The sequence below is a fragment of the Entelurus aequoreus genome, linkage group LG14, assembly GCF_033978785.1.
Source record: "Entelurus aequoreus isolate RoL-2023_Sb linkage group LG14, RoL_Eaeq_v1.1, whole genome shotgun sequence".
Taxonomy (NCBI): Eukaryota; Metazoa; Chordata; class Actinopteri; order Syngnathiformes; family Syngnathidae; genus Entelurus; species Entelurus aequoreus.
This window is the reverse complement of record NC_084744.1, coordinates 25,347,648-25,367,331: the sequence shown is the minus strand read 5'-3', so window position 1 is coordinate 25,367,331 and position 19,684 is coordinate 25,347,648. Positions and strand designations below refer to the sequence as shown.

Genomic DNA, 19,684 nt, shown 5'->3' with positions numbered 1-19,684 from the left:
CCTCCACACATTTTCCTGTGTGCAGTAGTGTTACTGACGCTCACTTTCATGTTGGAGATGGAACTAGTCATTTTAATACAATGCTGAATTTTAATGTTTCGGAGTATAAGTCGCTCCGGAGTATAAGTCACACCTGCTGAAAATGCATAATAAAGAAGGAAAAAAACATATATACGTCGCACTGGAGTATAAGTCGCATTTTTTGGGGAAATGTATTAGATAAAATCCAACACCAAGAATAGACATTTGAAAGGCAATTTAAAATAAATAAAGAATAGTGAACAGCAGGCTGAATAAGTGTACGTTATATGACGCATAAATAACCAACTGAGAACGTGCCTGGTATGTTAACGTAACATATTACGGTAAGAATCATTCAAATAACTATAACATATAGAACATGCTATACGTTTACCAAACAATCTGTCACTCCTAATCGCTAAATCCCATGAAATGTTCTTCCTCGGTGTCGCTTCTAAACAACTTTGCCAACTCCAAAGGTAGACAACCCAGGTAACACCTAACGTTAACGTAACGTTACTGTATGGTTCTCTTTTGGTTATGCAAGATGAGAACGTTCTAAGAACGTTCTTAGAACATATGGCGAAGTTGGTAGAGTGGCCGGGCCAGCAATCGGAGGGTTGCTGGTTACTGGGGTTCCTTCTACCATCCTAGTCACGTCCGTTGTGTCCTTGGGCAAGACACTTCACCCTTGCTCCTGATGGCTGCTGGTTAGCGCCTTGCATGGCAGCTCCCGCCATCAGTGTGTGAATGTGTGTGTGAATGGGTGAATGTGGAAATACTGTCAAAGCGCTTTGAGTACCTTGAAGGTAGAAAAGCGCTATACAAGTACAACCCATTTATCATTTATATCAAAAACTATAGTTTTTGATATGTTCTAAGAACGTTCTTAGAACGTTCTCATCTATATACACCAAATATAATTTGCCTGCAATGGAAACAGCAACTGTTAGGCTTTTATAAGTGTTTTTTTTCCGCAAATTTACTTTTTATACAGTATGTTGTAACGTTTCCCTAACTTTCTGCGAAAGTGTTGTGTTTTGTGAACAATCTGACGCCGGCTGAGTCAAGGCTGCACGCACAGTAGGTGGCGGTAATGCACACACAAGGTTGCTTGCCAACCGCCATGAAAATCAAAAGAAGAAGAAGAGAAGAAGAAGAAGACTGCACGCATGCACAATTGAAGCTGCTCCGTGAGACAAAGAAGGACGAAGGCTAACTACTTCCAGAATCACGATTTTAAAGCAATTTGGTGCGCCATCTATTTATCACAAGTAAGTATAGAAAGAGTGAAATACGAAGCACGTTTTTGTATAACAATTTCCAACCTACATGATTAATTTCAGACCATTTTACGGTTTTAGCGTTGTGTATGAATGCGCGGCATGCGCCGGCGCTAACTAGCATACTCCAGCCAGTACGAGTCAGTACCAGACCGCTCCAAGAAGCAGCAGGAATGCCCTTGACAGTGAACGTTAGTTGGCTATTTAACTGTTGATAGGTGGTGTTAAACAGGCTGTTACGAATTACCTCTTTGACTTTTGTTGTCTTTGCAGTTTTCCAGTTGAACATGCAAGTTCAAAATATACTTGAGAACCAGGGAAAAATGATGCGCATGCTGAGAGGGCTGGCAGCACAGTCTGTGGGGCCAGAAGCTGTGGATGTTCAAGATCTCATTGAGAAGCCTTTCGAGACTCTTGAGCAGCTGAAGGCCTTCTGTGAACGGCTTGACACTGATCTTCTGCTCAGAAAGCAGCTGGTAATTATTTTAATTCCCCACTGCAAAAATATCTTGCTCAGTTATCAAAAAACTATTTCTAATCAAGTACAATATTGTTGTTTATGTATTTGTATAGGTGAAAGCTCTTACTGCTCTTGGTGGGCATAATTTGGCAGACACGGTGAGGACAATGCTGAGGAAAATTGCCACAAACAAAGTCCTGGAGCAGTTTGGCCTCCGTGGAAAGTCAGGAAAAGTGGCGTTTGAGGACTTGCCCCTTTACAGAATAATAAATAGTAAGTGTTAATAATAGGTTTGCATCTTTGAACATATGTTGCATGTATGCTCACAAGGTCGATCTAGCTGTTATTATTATAGTATTTATTCTAAAGGGAATTCTAAATTGTGCTGGTGATTGCAGAGGCATGCAGGGGTGTTTACAAGCAGACGACCACAGCTGAAGTGGATTGTGAGCTTGGAGAGGTCCTGAAACTGGCCACTTTTCGAAGGGGAGGTTCAAAATTTGAGGTACGGAGAAGATAAGATATCCCAATTTTGAATTCCATTTTATTGAAGTTCCACTGCATGTCTTTTGAATTTGCAATTATAACTACTTGCAGGAGAAGAGGAGGAATTAAGAGGGAGGACAAAAAAGGAAAAAGAAACAAGCAAAAGAACAGAATGAGATGAGAGGTAAATGATAAAGTAATTATGCCAATGTTTTAATTCAATTCAATTAATCTACATTTTAGTGCTGTCTTTGTTGTATTTGTGATAATTATTTACTTCCAGGATTTGGGTTTCCCTGCTTGGGCGACCCGACCTCGGATAAGCGGAAGAAGATGGATGGATGGATGGATTTACTTCCAGGAAGAGAACCAAGAAGGGGCAAGATACACTGACGCGCACGACCAAGACCACTGCATTCCATTCCATTTGTATTATAGTTATCACTAATAAATAATTATTTCTGTTGAAATCACTATCACTAATAAAGAATTAATTCTGTTGACATTTCTGTTTGAGTGTTATTCCTGACAATATAGCATAAAAACAGATGTAAATAGCATGTTCCTAAACAGTTCCCTAAACGTTCTAGCAAACGTTCTTGGCTAACGTTCTGCTAACCAAGCAAGAACTGCACAACCAAACGTTCTTTGAACGTTATAAACTAACGTTCCCAGAACAATGCCACTACGTTCTCCTAACGTTCACATAACGTTCCCTTGTTACCTGGGAATGCGCCGCTTCCTCTTCTATCGGTACGTCGCTTACGTCAGAGTCATCGTCAGTTGCAGTTCCAATTATTCCAGCCTTTCTGAATCCGGACAGGATGGTTTCGGTTGTCACTGAAGCCCATGCTTTGTCGATCCATCCAATGACATCCAGAAAACTTGCATGGCGCATTCTCTCGGTTGCCGTGAAGCAACTAAAAAGACGCAACTGTACGGTTGACAAGCCTCTCCCGGCAGCACGTTGTTCAAGCACCCATTTGTGAATTTGTTCCTCGAGCTGTGGCCACCTAGCTTTTAGCCCGCGATTAGCATTTTTAGTTTTCTTCATTTCAGTAATAGTAGCCTCCGCTTTTCGCCAGTCCCTTACAAGTTTCTCGTTTACTCCAAACTTTCTTTCTGCTGCTCGATTGCCGTTTCCTGCTGCATATTTCACTACTTCCAGCTTGTAACCTGCAGTATAGGATTTCCTTTTCGGTGCCATTTTTGTTCAGCCCTTTGTTTTTATAAGTTACTGCCAATGTTGAAATGGTGGAAGTAGTACTGTAGCAGGTAGCATCTTCTTTTCCCACAATGCACTTCTGCCATGACCCGCCTCCGCAGAATTTTCATTGGTTGACGTGTGTGTGACGATTGCTGATATCCGGCTAGTCTCTTACGTGAATGAGATAAATAATATTATTTGATATTTTACAGTAATGTGTTAATAATTTCACACATAAGTCGCTCCGGAGTATACGTCGCACCCCCGGCCAAACTATGACAAAAACTGCGACATATAGTCCAAAAAATACGGTACACATTGCTTTGAAACTGTAGGAGAATAATTTTTATTCAAGTCCTCGTATCAGCTGGTAAATGATACAGACCCCCAATGCCTGTTGTATGATTCTTTCATTTTGGGCCTTTTAGAATCAGCATCTCTTTGTCCATTTGTTTAAAGAAGGTGAAATTAGGTCTGAAAACCTTTTGACAAGTTGACTTCATGTCCATTAAGACTTTTCAAAGTGTAGAATACCATCCGCCTTAAACAGAATATTCTACAAACCCCGTTTCCATATGAGTTGGGAAATTGTATTGGATGTAAATATAAACAGAATACAATGATTTGCAAATCCTTTTCAAGCCATATTCAGTTGAATGCACTACAAAGACAAGATATTTGATGTTCAAACTCATGAATTTTTTTTTTTTTTTTGCAAATAATAATTAACTTAGAATTTCATGGCTGCAACACGTGCCAAAGTAGTTGGGAAATGGCATGTTCACCACTGTGTTACATGGCCTTTCCTTTTAACAACACTCAATAAACGATTGGGAACTGAGGAAACTAATTGTTGAAGCTTTGAAAGTGGAATTATTTCCCATTCTTGTTTTATGTAGAGCTTCAGTCGTTCAACAGTCCGGGGTCTCCGCTGTCGTAATTTACGCTTCATAATGGGCCACACATTTTCGATGGGAGACACGTCTGGACTGCAGGCGGGCCAGGAAAGTACCCGCACTCTTTTTCTACGAAGCCACACTGTTGTAACATGTGCTGAATGTGGCTTGGCATTGTCTTGCTGAAATAAGCAGGGGCGTCCATGAAAAAGACGGCGCTTAGATGGCAGCATATGTTGTTCCAAAACCTGTATGTGCCTTTCAGCATTAATGGTGCCTTCACAGATGTGTAAGTTACCCATGCCTTGGGCACTAATGCACCCCCATACCATCACAGATGCTGGCTTTTGAACTTTGCGTCGATAACAGTCTGGATGGTTCGCTTCCCCTTTGGTCCGGATGACACAATGTCGAATATTTCCAAAAACAATTTGAAATGTGGACTCGTCAGACCACAGAACACTTTTCCACTTTGCATCAGTCCATCTTAGATGATCTCGGGCCCAGAGAAGCCGGCGGCGTTTCTGGATGTTGTTGATAAATGGCTTTCGCTTTGCATAGTAGAGCATTAATTTGCACTTACAGATGTAGCGACAAACTGTATTTTGTGGCAGTGGTTTTCTGAAGTGTTCCTGAGCCCATGTGGTGATATCCCTTAGAGATTGATGTCAGTTTTTGATACAGTGCCGTCTGAGGGATCGAAGGTCACGGTCATTCAATGTTGGTTTCCGGCCATGCCGCTTACGTGGAGTGATTTCTCCAGATTCTCTGAACCTTTTGATGATATTATGGACCGTAGATGTTGAAATCCCTAAATTTCTTGCAATTGCACTTTGAGAAATGTTGTTCTTAAACTGTTTGACTATTTGCTCACGCAGTTGTGGACAAAAGGGTGTACCTCGCCCCATCCTTTCTTGTGAAAGACTGAGCATTTTTTGGGAAGCTGTTTTTATACCCAATCATGGCACCCACCTGTTCCCAATTAGCCTGCACACCTGTGGGATGTTCCAAATAAGTGTTTGATGAGCATTCCTCAACTTTATCAGTATTTATTGCCACCTTTCCCAACTTCTTTGTCACGTGTTGCTGGCATCAAATTCTAAAGTTAATGATTATTTGCACAAAAAAAAAAGTTTTATCAGTTTGAACATCAAATATGTTGTCTTTGTAGCATATTCAACTGAATATGGGTTGGAAATGATTTGCAAATCATTGTATTCCGTTTATATTTACATCTAACACAATTTCCCAACTCATATGGAAACGGGGTTTGTACTTTGAAAGTAAACTGGATCATTTATTATGTGTTTATGCATGACTTCCTGTCCCACATGAGCAGATTTTAGCTCAATTAAACCGCCTTGTTGTGTCGAGCACTAAATATAGAAGCCAGGCGGTGGAAACTGACACATTGACTTGAAAACAAAAAACGGAATGAGTTTGACGCCGTGGCGCCACCATTCCACATCCAGTGGAAATCCCCGGGTACAAACGTTGCTTGGTGAGATAAGTGACGTAACCATACTTGGGGTTCAAGGCACGAAGCAAAAGGAAATACACTTTCAACCCACAGCACTCGCAGTGAGCAAACTTGACCACAAGATGGCGTCATAGCAGAGACAACAATACAGAATACAGATTTACACTGTAAACAACCTCATATTTTTCCAAGTTTATACATCAGTAACTGACAATAAAATCACAGGGGGCGCTGAAGCCTATCCCAGTTGCACTCAGGCAGAAGGGAATTTATGGCAATATAGATTTTAGACCATATTGCCCACCCCTTGTAAAAAGTGGTCTTCTTTTCCTTTGAATAATGTTGTAAAGAGCAGTGTGTTTGTTTTCAGGCCAATTCATATACTAACTTGTTATTTTAAGTACATGTAAATGTACTGAATGCCTCATGTGACCGAGCAAATCTGGACATTTCTCAAGCATGTTTGTCATTTTGTGTCCTGCAGACGTCTGTGAAGAACAACTTCTGCCTGAAAAACAGGAGAGTAGCTTCAGGATGGTGAAGGAGGATCCATCAAAGAGGAAGACCAGGCGCCACGGACCCTCTGGCGTCTCTTTTTCCTCTTTGACACAGACCCTTCCCTGTAAAAAGGAAGAGGAAGACTCACTGAGACCCCACATTAAAGAGGAAGAGGATGAACACAACATCGGTCAGGAGGGAGAGCATATTGAAGGACCGGTGGCGTTCCCAGTGATTGGTGTCCCTGTGAAGAGTGAAGATGATGAGGTCAAAGGTGAAAGTGAGGAGAAGAGAGAGGCGGAGCCTCAAAGCAGCAGCTCAACACAACACATGACAACAGAAGCTGATGGAGACCACTGTGGAGGATCACAAGCAGACAAGCTCTTAGCTCCACTATCAGATAGTGAGGACACAACGTCACACTCTCCTGACACTGATGATGAAGACTCTAAAGATGATAAGACATGTCACACTGACAACACTCATTTGAAATGTTCTCACTGTGACCAAACCTTTAAATACCATTGTCATCTGAAAAGGCACATGAGAATACACACTGGTGAGAAACTATTTTCTTGTTCAATCTGTGGCTTATCTTTTACAAGAAAGCAAACTATGACACGTCACACAAGAACACACACTGGAGAAAAACCTTTTTCTTGTTCAATCTGTGGCTTATGTTTTACAAGGAAGGAAAGTATGAAAGAGCACACAAGAACACACACTGGAGAAAAACCTTTTTCTTGTTCAATCTGTGGCTTATCTTTTACAAGAAAGCAAACTATGACAGATCACACAAGAACACACAAAGGGGGAAAACCTTTTTCGTGTTCTGTGTGTGATTCAAGGTATGTACGAAGTCGAGATTTGAAAAAACACCTGAAAAGACACACTGATGATGAAGACTCTAAAGATGATAAGACACGTCACACTGACAACACTCATTTGAAATGTTCTCACTGTGACAAAACCTTTAAATACCATTGTCATCTGAAAGGACACATGAGAATACACACTGGAGAGAAACTATTTTCTTGTTCAATCTGTGGCTTATCTTTTACAAGAAAGCAAACTATGATAGGTCACACAAGAACACACACTGGAGAAAAACCTTTTTCTTGTTCAATCTGTGGCTTATGTTTTACAAGGAAGGGAAGTATGAAAGAGCACACAAGAACACACACTGGAGAAAAACCTTTTTCTTGTTCAATCTGTGGCTTATCTTTTACAAGGAAGGAAAATATGAAAGCACACACAAGAACACACAAAGGGGAAAAACCTTTTTCGTGTTCTGTGTGTGATTCAAGGTATGTACGAAGTCGAGATTTGAAAAAACACCTGAAAAGACACACTGGGGAAGACATTTTTAAATGTTCTGTGTGTAATTCAAATTTTGTCCGAGGTGAACATTTGAAAATCCACATGAGAACACACACTGGAGAAAAACCTTTTTCCTGTTCAATGTGTGATTCAAGTTTTGCACAAAATCGAGATTTAAAAAGTCACATGAGAAAACACACTGGAGAAAAAGTGCTGAGTTGCAGTGTGTGTGATGAAAGATTCTCTCATGAGTACCAACTTAACAAACACAAGTGTGCTGGTGAGAACAGCAGCAGTAAAATAGAAAAGTGCTCCGCAGACCTCCACCAGGCCAAATCCCCCAGTAGTAAAGAATCCTTCAAAAGAAGGCTGAATCCAAATGATGATCAGGATCAACACCCAAATCTAACTTGTTCCTTATCCCATTTCTGAAATGTCCTAAAAGTTTCGTTAGCATCTGACTATACTTTTTTGTTATGATTCCAACTAAATGGCAATCAAACAAACCCCAAATCACTTTTAGTTACTTTTCAATTACTTCAATAGAAAACATGTAAATATGTTTTTAGTTGCACATCCTGGAAAACAACGTCCACACAACAGTTTATATGTATTATTCATTCTTACTAATATGTTTAGTTGTGTACTAACACATACATTTGTACTTCTGCTAATATTTAAGAAGTGATGATGATGTTATGGTTCAGTGTGCCCCTTCACAGGCTTGCTGTCTCCAAAACAAGTCTCCACCATGGTGGTGCCAGCGGTCCTACTACCGTACTTGTACACTATACAATATAATTATGCACACCTTTTGTACAATACACATTTTTGTTTGTACTAGCAATTTGAAACCAGCGCTGTATCCTTTGCATGTGACCTTGTAGAATAAAATAGTTTTTTTTAATGAACAATGGTCTGATTCTTTGAGCTGTTTAAAAAAATACAAGTCTATTTTTTTAATTGGTCAATTGGTTAACCTGTCTTTGATTCGCAATCTGGGCACACCTGTTCCAAGTTGCCAGTCAGGCTTCTTTTTATGCCAGCCCCGCCCTTCTGTCAGTGCTGGATCATTATGGAAGTATTATTGTAGCAAAATGATTTGCAATTGTGTATCTTAAATCTGTGCATTTGTAATCCAATTCACGTGTCTGTGTACTAATGTGTGTTTCTGTATCTCAATGTGTGTGTGTCTGTGTGTAATCGGAGCTGTGTATACATGTTTTAAGTTGTCTGTATTATGATTTGTCTGTGTGTAGGAAAAATCTGTCAGTATTTCCTCGATTGGCTGTCTTTGTACACGTGACTTTTGCTACGTTTCTGCTGTGAAAGAGTTGTGTGTGTGTAATCATGGTTGTGTGTGCGTATTCAGATGTGTGCATGTGTAACACAATCTGTGTGTAAAAAATTGTGTCTGTAATCAAATTGGCTGGCTGTTTACACGTGACTTTTGCGACACTAATGCTGTGTAAGAGTTATATACAGTGTTGGGACTAACGCGTTACAAAGTAACGTGTTACTGTAACGCCGTGAGTTTCGGCGGTAACTAATAATCTAACGCGTTATTTTTTTATATGCAGTAACTCAGTTACCGTTACTACATGATGCGTTACTGCGTTATTTTACGTTATTTTGTATGTAGTATCGGCTAGAAACAGAAGCGTTGCGGTGTAGTTCTTCTGAATCTTCCTCTGTCACAAGCCGGAGAGAAGAAAAGAGACGCGCTCTGTATGTGTCTGTGTGTGGGTGTGGGGAGGGGAGGCACACACGTGATCCGCGGTTTGATATATGAAACAAACAAAAAAAGGTTGATCGCACGTTCAGTCCACACACAGCATGGTCATGGCGAGCGGATATAGTAGAATTTCTGACCTTTGACCTATATTTCATGTCTGTCAAGAATGTATGCTCATTTAATTTCTCTTCTATTCTGTGTACCCGGGTGTGGGACAAAAGTGAATATTAAGTCGTGCCAACCTGTCTACAGAATGTTGTGATTGTTTAAGTACGATTAAGGAATCCAAGGATGTTATAAAAACAAATGACGCACGAGATAAAACTGTGGAACGTTAACCTGTCTTTGATTCGCAATCTGGAATCAAGAAGATAGATAAAACTGGCAGAAGACCGGGACTCGGGAGAGATTTTGGCTTGTGTGTGTCTTGTGTGCTCCGGAGTACATTTTGTCTGTCTGCACGGACAATTTAATTCAACCTGCACTTTTGATAATGGGTAAATAAATTTGTTGTACTAAACTACTTTTGTTGCCTGTTTAAGCTTCGGACAATCCACCACACAAATTGGCGTCACGAACAGGATGGCCCAGAAACTACAGGTCGGCAGCCGCTCCCGCTCTCTCTGTCAGGCAGACAATGTGTTGCACGCGCGCATCACAAGGTAAGCAGTTTGCTTAAAGTGTAAACATTTTCTGCCTGGAGAGAACGGGATCGATAAGACGAATTGCTGAACCTGTTTTTGATAAAAGATAGGTTTAGTCAGGTTCTCCAAAAACAACCTGGAATGGGGTAAATTATGGTTGGATTGAGTTGTTTTATATGTGATTATTTGTCTGTGTGTTTGTTTAAAACTTGTGATTTCTTGTTTTTAACATAAAGGGATTGTTATTAGAATTTTGGTGGTTTGGAGTGTTGAAAGCATAGACGATGTGAGACGAAAAATTTATTTTAACCTCTCCCTCCTTTGTCGTTGTCGGCAAAGGAGGCTTCTCTCTGCAAGTGCATCAGGTTAGCCGGAGTTGGACACAGCAAAATTTAAGGCAAGGTTTGCTAACTGGTGTGACATTTGGCCCACACAAATTTATGACGTCTATGAAGGTGCGACATATCTGTCTATGTGGAAACTGCGTGGCCGGTAAAAAGCCTGATATTAGGTGATCGTTCAGTGATTCCGGTAAAGGAGATCAACTGAGCCAAGTTGTCACGAATTTGGAAATTTGCCGCAGATAGACAGGTAGAGATCGGGCTGCATATGGTAGAGCTTTGGTGAAACTTGGTGAAACTGTATGGACTGACCAGACACGATGTACTGTAGGATTGTTGGGTGATTGCCAGTGGTCCTATGGCGCCTTAGAGTCCGGTTATCCGTGTTGGTCAGGGAGTAAAAGCAGGTGTTGCTCCGCTGAACGGGTTAATCGCCGTTGTATGAGTAAGAAGGGACCTGCAGGTTGTGTTATGAGACGGCCGGTTCCACAAGCACGCGTGCATTAGTTGTTTATATTTGTCCGGACATGGGGTGGTATTTTACTTTTGTAAATGTGTGTGTATAATGATGAATGTTGAGCAGTGTGTGTGTGTGTGCTTAGTGAGTCAGTTTATGTTGGTGCATTTAAATATGTGCGTAATTTAATAACATTTGTGTAGCACCAGCTGCAGGTTTTATCTGTGTTATTTCACTCTTCTGAAAGGCAAGCACACTCCCTCCCTTCACGCTTTTGTGAGAGTTCCCGCACGCTTTTTTCGCACCCCCGCTAAATCTGCAAAAACTGTGGAATTGTCCAAAATGTGTGTGCTTGTGAGGAAATAGACAAAGTTATGTACAGAAAACATATGAGTGAATGATCCATCCATATAATTATCTTCTTCCGCTTATCAAGAGGGTGGATCGTGGAGGCAGCAGCCTAAGCAGGGAAGTCCAGAACTTCCCCCCCTTTTGGCACTGCGAGCGAATTCCAGTCATTTGAATTTGTTTTTAACTGTGCTGGTGATTGTGACTGTGCGATATTATAGTTTGTAAGAAGGCACTGAGATTTTGAGTACAGAAAAAGGCTCTCGCTCTCTGGTGAAATTTCTGTGTATGTGTGTGTGCGTGCGACTCAGTAAGAAAATAAAAAAAGGAGGCCCTGCTGGGAGACATTTTAAGATAAGGGATGTGTGCGTGTGACAAGGCTGTGTGAGTGACAGCTGCACGTGAGAAGTGGGCCGAAGAGGTGTGACACTGTTAGCATAGCATTGAGCTAGGTTAGCATTGAGTTAGCATAGCATTGAGCTAGGGTAGCATTGGATTAGATTAGCATTGAGCTAGTTAAAAAAAAAAAATTATATATATATATATATATATATATATATATATATATATATATATATATATAGTGGACAGCTGTACTCAATCTGAAGAGAAGGCTGACAGGTTGGTTTTGATAATAGGAAAAATAAAATATACTGTATATGAATAAATAAACATTTAAATATCAATACATACATTTGGACTGGGACATTGAAGCATTGTTAAATTCATTAGTCATTAATTATGTGTGTAATATACTGTATTGAACAGCCTTGTTGCATTATCTGATCCATCCAGTTCCTGTGTGGAAGTTGAGACAAACACACCCACGCACGCACGTCATAGAGTAGGACACATTGTAACTTTGAATTAATAGTTATACAACAAATAAATTAATAATATTGAATTTAAATTTGATAAAGATAAATTGATTATTTAAATACATTGACATTTTAATTTTTTTTTAGGAATAAACACACAATAAATACAATTTAAATTTATATTCTAAAACATTTTTTACTTTTATCTGTGCAACTGGTATTAAATATATATTGTCAACCTGTGTGAGTTATGGAGTCTAAATCGCAGGCGAGGGAGAAGTACAGATAATAGTCGCCAACACTCAGCGCCATAGTCAAAACAAAACGTAGAAAAGCGTTAAACAAATTCCAATCAGAAGACAGACAAAGAATGAGAACGTAAGCTAACAGAAAAACAATAATTGAAATAAATAACAAAAAAAGCAAATTTCAAAGGGATAAATTAAGGTGCATGTAGAATTACATGTAGAGAATAAAACTAAATGGAAATGAATGTCTGCAAGATAAGAAATATGTCCAGTGTTACAAGGACGAGACGTCATGAATGGTGCTCGGGTTAACAATAGATAGATAGATAGACAGATAACACGTTATTGATTCCTTCAGGAGAGTTCCCTCAGGAAGAAGAAGTAAAAAGTAAACAGTAACTAATAAGGGTATAAATGGAAACAAAATAGAAAAATATCACAATGAGAATAAAAATAGAACAGTAAAATAAGAGAAACTAGGCATTAACGACCATGATATAAAAAAGTATTGCACTGTTATTGTTTTGCATCCCCTGTCATCCTAGCCCCCAGAGAGGAGTTGTACAGTTGAATGGCGTGTGGGACAAATGATTTTTTATAGTCTAAATCAGTAGTTCTCAAAGGAGGGTATGGTGTTTCCGCCCGAACAAAAAGGAGGGTACTTGAAGGTATGCCAAGGGGTACGTGAGATTTTTAAATATTCTAAAAATAGCAACCATTCAAAATCCTTTATAAATATATTTATAGAATAATACTTCAACAAAATAAATATTTAGAATTAAGTTCACGAATCCAGATGGATCACTATTACAATATCCAAAGAAGGTTGATGATTGATTATATGTATAGAAATCTTTATTATAATTTAATCACTTGTTTAATTTTTAAAACGTTTTAGTTATTCTTATTTTTTTTTTGTGTGTGTTTTGTCCAAATAGTTCAAGTAAGACCACAGCAAATGAGCAATATGTTGCACTGTTATACAATTTAAGGTATAGATTGCTGCTGACCCTGTTGTATTTTATAAGACTGATTATTATGGATTATTGTGTTTGTCTTGTGAGAGAAGGAGAGAGAGAGAGACAAAGAGAGAGAGCAGGTGAAGGAAGATTGTTTGTTTAGTTGTTTGAGTGAAATGGGAAGAAATGAATAAGAATAATTACATGCAAAATGGAATAAAACTATAATGAATGAATAGATGAAATAAGTTTATTTTGGTATTATAATCAACCTTCAACCATTTTGTGTGAGCAGTTTAACAGTACAGATTAGACATATTAACAATCATACACATTTACACACAGAAAGAAAAGAAAAGAAAAAGAATGACCGAAAAAGGAATAGGCGGAAGCCAAAGCTTATATTGGCCTATCCTATACATTCACTGAACATTAAATTACCTGGAACATCAACGTTAAAAGATGAAACTAATTGTTACTATATTTTATAATGTTCAAAAAACTTTACTTTTCAAGGGTCTCTTAAACCAGAACAAAAAACTACATGTGTTCAGCTCATCACTGAGGATGGTCCATCATTTAACTCCTAAAACTGAAATACATTTGTATTTTTATTTTTATTTTACTAGACCTATTTCAAAAATCAATATCCCCCGTAAATGATAGTTTTCTCCTCATAATGTAAATAAGCTAAGAATACAAGCTGGAAGGCTGTTGTTCTTTACTCGGAAAAATAATTGCCATTGTTTTAAAATTAAATTATCTGAACATTTAACACATTATAAAAAAAAAAAATGGATTGGTATGATCATAGTAGCATGTTTTGTGTATTATTGAAATGAGCCTTTTAAGTTTAAGTATTGGGTCTATATTTCTTTTATAAACATTTCCCCAAACTTCAAAACAATGTTACATATGGAAAAAATAAATGAATGACATAACATATGCAGACATTTCTTATTCAGCATGTGTTTTACTTTATACCGAATAGCAATGGATTTGGATATTTTTCTTTAATATGTTCAATATGCGGCTTCCAACATATTAATGATCAATTATTATTCTCAAGAATGTAGTTCATATACTCTGTCAATTTCCACTTGATTCAACTTTAATTTTTGTTTCACAATTTGACTTTGCACCACTAAACACCACAAATTTAGTTTTGTTATCATTCAATGATTACTTATTAACAGACAACATTCACACACTAGGGCAAATTTATTATTTATTGAGATCTATTACTTAAAATAACTACTTAACAACTATTGTGAACACCTTTCTAATTTATGGGAGTATTGGGATAGGATTGAGGAAGATGTCTGCTGTGGTGGAGGTGAGTTTGGAAATGAATATAATAAAAAGTAAGTTTTAAGGCGGTTTACTTTAAAGTGTAGTCTGACAATTTTAGGTTGGAGTATTTTATTTGTATTTAGACATTGTAGTACACCATACTTCTGGATGGTGAGCTTCTTCTTCTTTCGTGTATTGTCTTCATATGTCCATCTTCGTGTCGTGTAGCCACTCCCTCGTCTCAGGTCCCACTTGGAAGAGGCCCTCCTCTGGAGGTGGTCTATGCCGGGGACAGGTGGTGATGATGTGGTCGGCAGTCTGCTCAGGCTCCCCGCACTCACACGCTGCACTGTCTGTTAGGCCCCACTTCTTCATGGACGCTTTGAAGCAACCAACCCCTGTGCGAAGGCGGTTCAGGAGGGTCCATTGCCGGCGAGGTAGATCTTCTCCCTCCACGCCACCTCCAGGATCCTGGATGTGATGGTGAGCTAAAAGAAGATAATGGCATAACATAGACTAAATGAAGGAGGCACACCAAATCTATAATAATAATTATAATAATTACAAATAACAGCCTACATTAATAATTAGAATAAGAGCCGATATGTAAAGTGTTAAAAAGAGAAGTGTGATTCGGCCTGTCGTTTAGAGCATGGCCTTGTGTGTTTGTTGTGACTAGGTTGGATAACCAGACGGAGAAAGGCAAGGCAAGGCAACTTTATTTGTATAGCGCTTTTCATACACAAGGCAGACTCAAAGTGCTTCACAGACAACAAAGTGAAATGAAAAAAAATAAAAGCAAAATTAAAATGCAGACAATAAAAATGGAAACAGTGCGGACGTTAAAAGTTAAAAGATTAAAAGATTTAGCTGAAAGCTAAGGAGAAAACGAGAATAAAAACATTCTTTTGGTTTGGAGAATATCACGCACAGCGGGAGGTCAGAGTGCAAGCATGACAGCTTGCTCGAACCTACTGATAGACAAATGATAGTTTAAATTAACTTATGGATAATCTTTAAGTGAATTAAAAGGGTACTTAAATACACATGAAGTAGTACGTATAATCTTTGAATTAGGGTTATTGATTAACATTTAATGGGATAGTTTAGACTGTCATTTTAAAACGTGATATGCAAAATTGAACTAACCGAGAGGATATGAAAAGAATGGGTGTACATGTTTGAGTTCCAAATTCTGGAGGGAAGAAACCTCAACAAAACGTAAAACCAGACAGACGGACTTGGGTGGTAGTCGCGGTTGTCCTAGGTCAAGCTAGGGTAGAAACTGTTATGCAGTCGGGGGACTGCCAACTTCTCTAAACAAGACAAGCTCCAAAATTGCAGTCAGAACATCATACAGGTGTGACAGAGGACGCCCACAGCAGGACGAACAGCAGAGGATACAAACAGACCCCTGCTGGACATAAGTGTCAACGGACAATGTTATCAGTTCATGATTGACAATGGTGCAAGCATTCCTTTGTGGTCAACCTGCACACACCTTGTAATGACCTGCTTTACGAACTGTGCCCTGACAATTCAATACCGCACAGAAGGAACTTCCTGATGTTGCCTGACAGCACGACATCAGCTGACAACTACTGGGGACGCCTCCCAGGAACGAATGGAGGACGGGGACTGCTCCAACTGTCCTAGCACTGGCTGACTGAGGTGCGTCCGTGTGTCCTGCCACCCAAACCGCCAAAGTGTATGATCACCAATTAGACGACTCATAGTAGGAGCCCTTTGACTCTTATATATGGTGGGACTCAAGGTATGGCCGCTCATGTGAACTATCCTTACAACAATTAGAATGGTATAAGATGGACAATTGCTGTCCCACATTGTTCCCTTGTCCTCTGTCCTGCCTACGAAACCAAAGATTTAGGTCGAATGATTAAAACAGGGCGTAGCTGCCGCTGATTGGACCGATACGCAAATACCACATTTTCAGTTATTTCGGTTGTCTGGTAAAAACATAGCTATGGGCTGCAATTTGGACACTCCTGCTGTAGGCTACAAGGAGCTAGCAGCTACACAACAGCTGAGCTAAAATAACAAATTTAAGCATATCAAATAATTACAGTTGCTTATTACATACACAAAGTCGCAGACAGACAGAAGTCTGTAGAAAGTATTCAGTAACAAACGTGTCCGCATCATTAAAACTTTCTACAACAGGAAACATACTGAACAAATCCAGCAGTTACTGTCAGACTCTAATCTGGGGTACCTTTGCCTATCAGAGACATGGTTAAAACCTGCAAAAACTTTGGTTCTAATTAATGTCCCGTGGTACAAGATTACAGAAAAAACAGATTGAGTGACAAAGGGGGGAGGAATTATGATTTATGAAAGGGAAAACATTAAAAGTAGATCAATTTGAGTATGTTAAAATTAAAATCACATTTTCCTCAGAAATGTATTTCAAGGTAATTGTAGTATACCGACCGACCACAGCTAAAGACATTTTTCTCGATTCATTTTCAGACATCCTCAAACAGCATAGTATGAAAGAAGTAACGTCATGGAGGACGTTAATCTGGACTGGTTAAATAAGACGCGTAGAAAGAAACTTAAGGATATTATAAACGGCTTCTACATCAGTGTTTTTCAACCACTGTGCCGTGGCAACTAGTGTGCCGTGGGAGATTATCTAATTTCTAATTACACCTATTTGAGTTAAAAATAGTTTTTGCAAACCAGTAATTATAGTCTGCAAATGATGTGTTGTTGTTGAGTGTCGATGCTATCTAGAGCTCGGCAGAGTAACCGTGTAATACTCTTCCATATCAGTAGGTGGCAGCAGGTAGCTAATTGATTTGTAGATGTGGGAAACACAGGCAGCGTGCAGGTAAAAAGATATCTAATGCTTAAATCAAAAATAAACAAAAGGTGAGTGCCCCTAAGAAAAGGCATTGAAGCTTAGGGAAGGCTATGCAGAACGCAACTAAAACTGAACTGGCTACAAAGTAAACAAAAACAGAATGCTGGACGACAGCAAAGACTTACTGTGGAGCAAAGACAGCGTCCACAATGTACATCCGAACATAACATGACAATCAATGTCCCCACAAAGAAGGATAACAACAACTGAAATTTTCTTGATTGATAAAACAAAGTAGATGCGGGAAATATCGCTTAAAGGAAGACATGAAACTGCTACATGAAAATACCAAAAGAAAAGAGAAAAAGCCACCAAAATAGGAGCGCAAGACAAGAAGTAAAACACTACACAGGAAAACAGCAATAAACTCAAAATAAGTCAGGGTGTGATGTGACAGGTGGTGACAGTACACCTACTTTGAGACAAGAGCTATAGTGATGCATGCTTGGTTATGCTTTAAAGTCATATCCAATAATTGCGACAACGATTTTTTACTGTTATGTTATGTTATGTTATTTTCATTTATTTTGCACCCCCCAACCAACTGTTACATCAGCCCGGGGCGCAGCCCGAGTGGAGAAACAAAACTGTCAACTGAGTTTCGGTTTTAAATCATTTCTGCTGGTGGTGTGCCTCCGCATTTTTTCAACGGAGAAAATGTGCCTTGGTTTAAAAAAAAAAAAAAGGTTGAAAAACACTGTTCTACATGATACAAATGATAAGCAGCCCTAATATAAATGATACTACTACTACTACTAGAATTACAATTGGATGACAAAAATCAAAGGGATCATCTGTAAATACACTAATACAAAACCAGAAAGAAAAGTGCTAAAATAAAAATACCTTGGATTAATAAAACAATTTGGATTCTAATAAAGACATCGGGACTCAGCTCTCATAAGAGCAATTATAACAGGTCTAAATACAGATCGTATGATTTTAAAAGTTTTGAGGAACAAAGTTACAATGTTTATGCGGAAGTCTAAGGCTGACTTTCACTTAGAATTAATCAAAGCTGCAAAGGGGAACATTAGAAAGTTATGGAAAACCATATACAAACTTACGGAAAGAGAGCAAACAAGAAACAACACTATAACATTAAATATCAATGGCGCTACTATCGCAGACAGTCTGGACATAAGTAATAATTTTAATTAACATTTCATCCAGTCTGTACAGACCCTGAATAAAAAGTCCCTCAAAACAGTGCAAATAATTGTCATTTATTCAGGATGGGCTAGTTTTAGAATTAACAAATGAAACAAAGTTAAACAAAATCTTCCCTGCATTATCAGACTCACGATATAGAGATATATATACGGTTGGACACTATCTTCCTAAAAACGTATAAGGATAGTCTTATTGCTCCTATAACAACAATTGGTAAATAAATCAATAACGGAAAACACTTTCCCTACCACGTCGAGAAACTGCTACTATCATCCAAATCCATGAAGCAGGAAATAAAGAAGACATGAACAAGTACAGACCAATTAGCCTTCTCCCCGTTATATCAAAAGGAATAGAACATTTGAAGTTAAAAAGTGGCTTGGAGTAATCAAAGATGCTAACACGGTCACTAAGAGGGGCATTATGTTGACACATCAACTTAATGTGTATTATATTTATCCATGAGAGCATTTTTGTTGTAAATTGTGAGGTATGGCTGTTAAAAGCTTAGTTGTTTTTACGAATGATGACATATGTGAACAAGAGTGTGATGATGTAAATAAGGTGTGGTTGTATTGTATGGTAAGTATGTGTCGATGAAGGGGCTTTTTTTTTTTTTTTTTTTTTTTTAATGTCCAGCCCAGCTTCTCGGGCAAATCATATAGCAGATGTAGATGCCCATATCGGCTGTTCAGATTTACTTTACAAAAGAGAAGTGTAGGATACTTCTCTTGTTGCCTTACTTGTATTTTGACTTTATTAAATGTATTTATATTATCATTTGGTGCAGCCGGGCCGGAGCAGGAGGGGATAGAAAGAGGAAGACAGGGGGGTGAATTGTGGGGACAAGAGGGGGATTAGACAGAGAGACAAAAACAACAACAGCAAACACAACAACAACAACAACAACAACAACAACAACAGAGCAACATCAGCAAATACGACATGTACAAATATGATGGTAAAAGTAATAGCAAATAAGCAGTTAGCGAAAATAAAATAAAAAATACAGAAATGACAATGAGCATTATTACACTAAAAATGGAGCAATATGAATACCAATAGAAATAGTGCTATTGATAATAAACAATACCAATACTTTACCTTTATTATCAACAATACAATTGTTC

General features: G+C 38.7%; 1 protein-coding gene across 8 annotated transcripts in view; it reads left to right on the top strand.

Annotated features, from left to right (window-relative positions):
- The window catches only part of LOC133664596 (gastrula zinc finger protein XlCGF26.1-like), a 254,184-nt gene that overhangs the window by 227,159 nt on the left and 7,341 nt on the right, over nucleotides 1-19,684 (top strand). For 4 of the 8 annotated variants that reach the window (XM_062069347.1, XM_062069351.1, XM_062069349.1 and 1 more), the window contains one exon: nucleotides 6,318-8,536. In XM_062069347.1, coding sequence (XP_061925331.1) covers nucleotides 6,318-8,083 — 1,766 coding nt within the window. In that variant the 3' untranslated portion in view covers nucleotides 8,084-8,536. Of the gene's footprint in view, nucleotides 1-1,577; nucleotides 1,781-1,877; nucleotides 2,038-2,162; nucleotides 2,270-2,361; nucleotides 2,435-2,533; nucleotides 2,747-6,317; nucleotides 8,537-9,928; nucleotides 10,049-14,722; nucleotides 14,790-14,854; nucleotides 14,978-19,684 lie in introns of those variants that run through there. The other 4 variants (XR_009828599.1, XM_062069352.1, XR_009828598.1 and 1 more) reach the window with 4 other exon arrangements.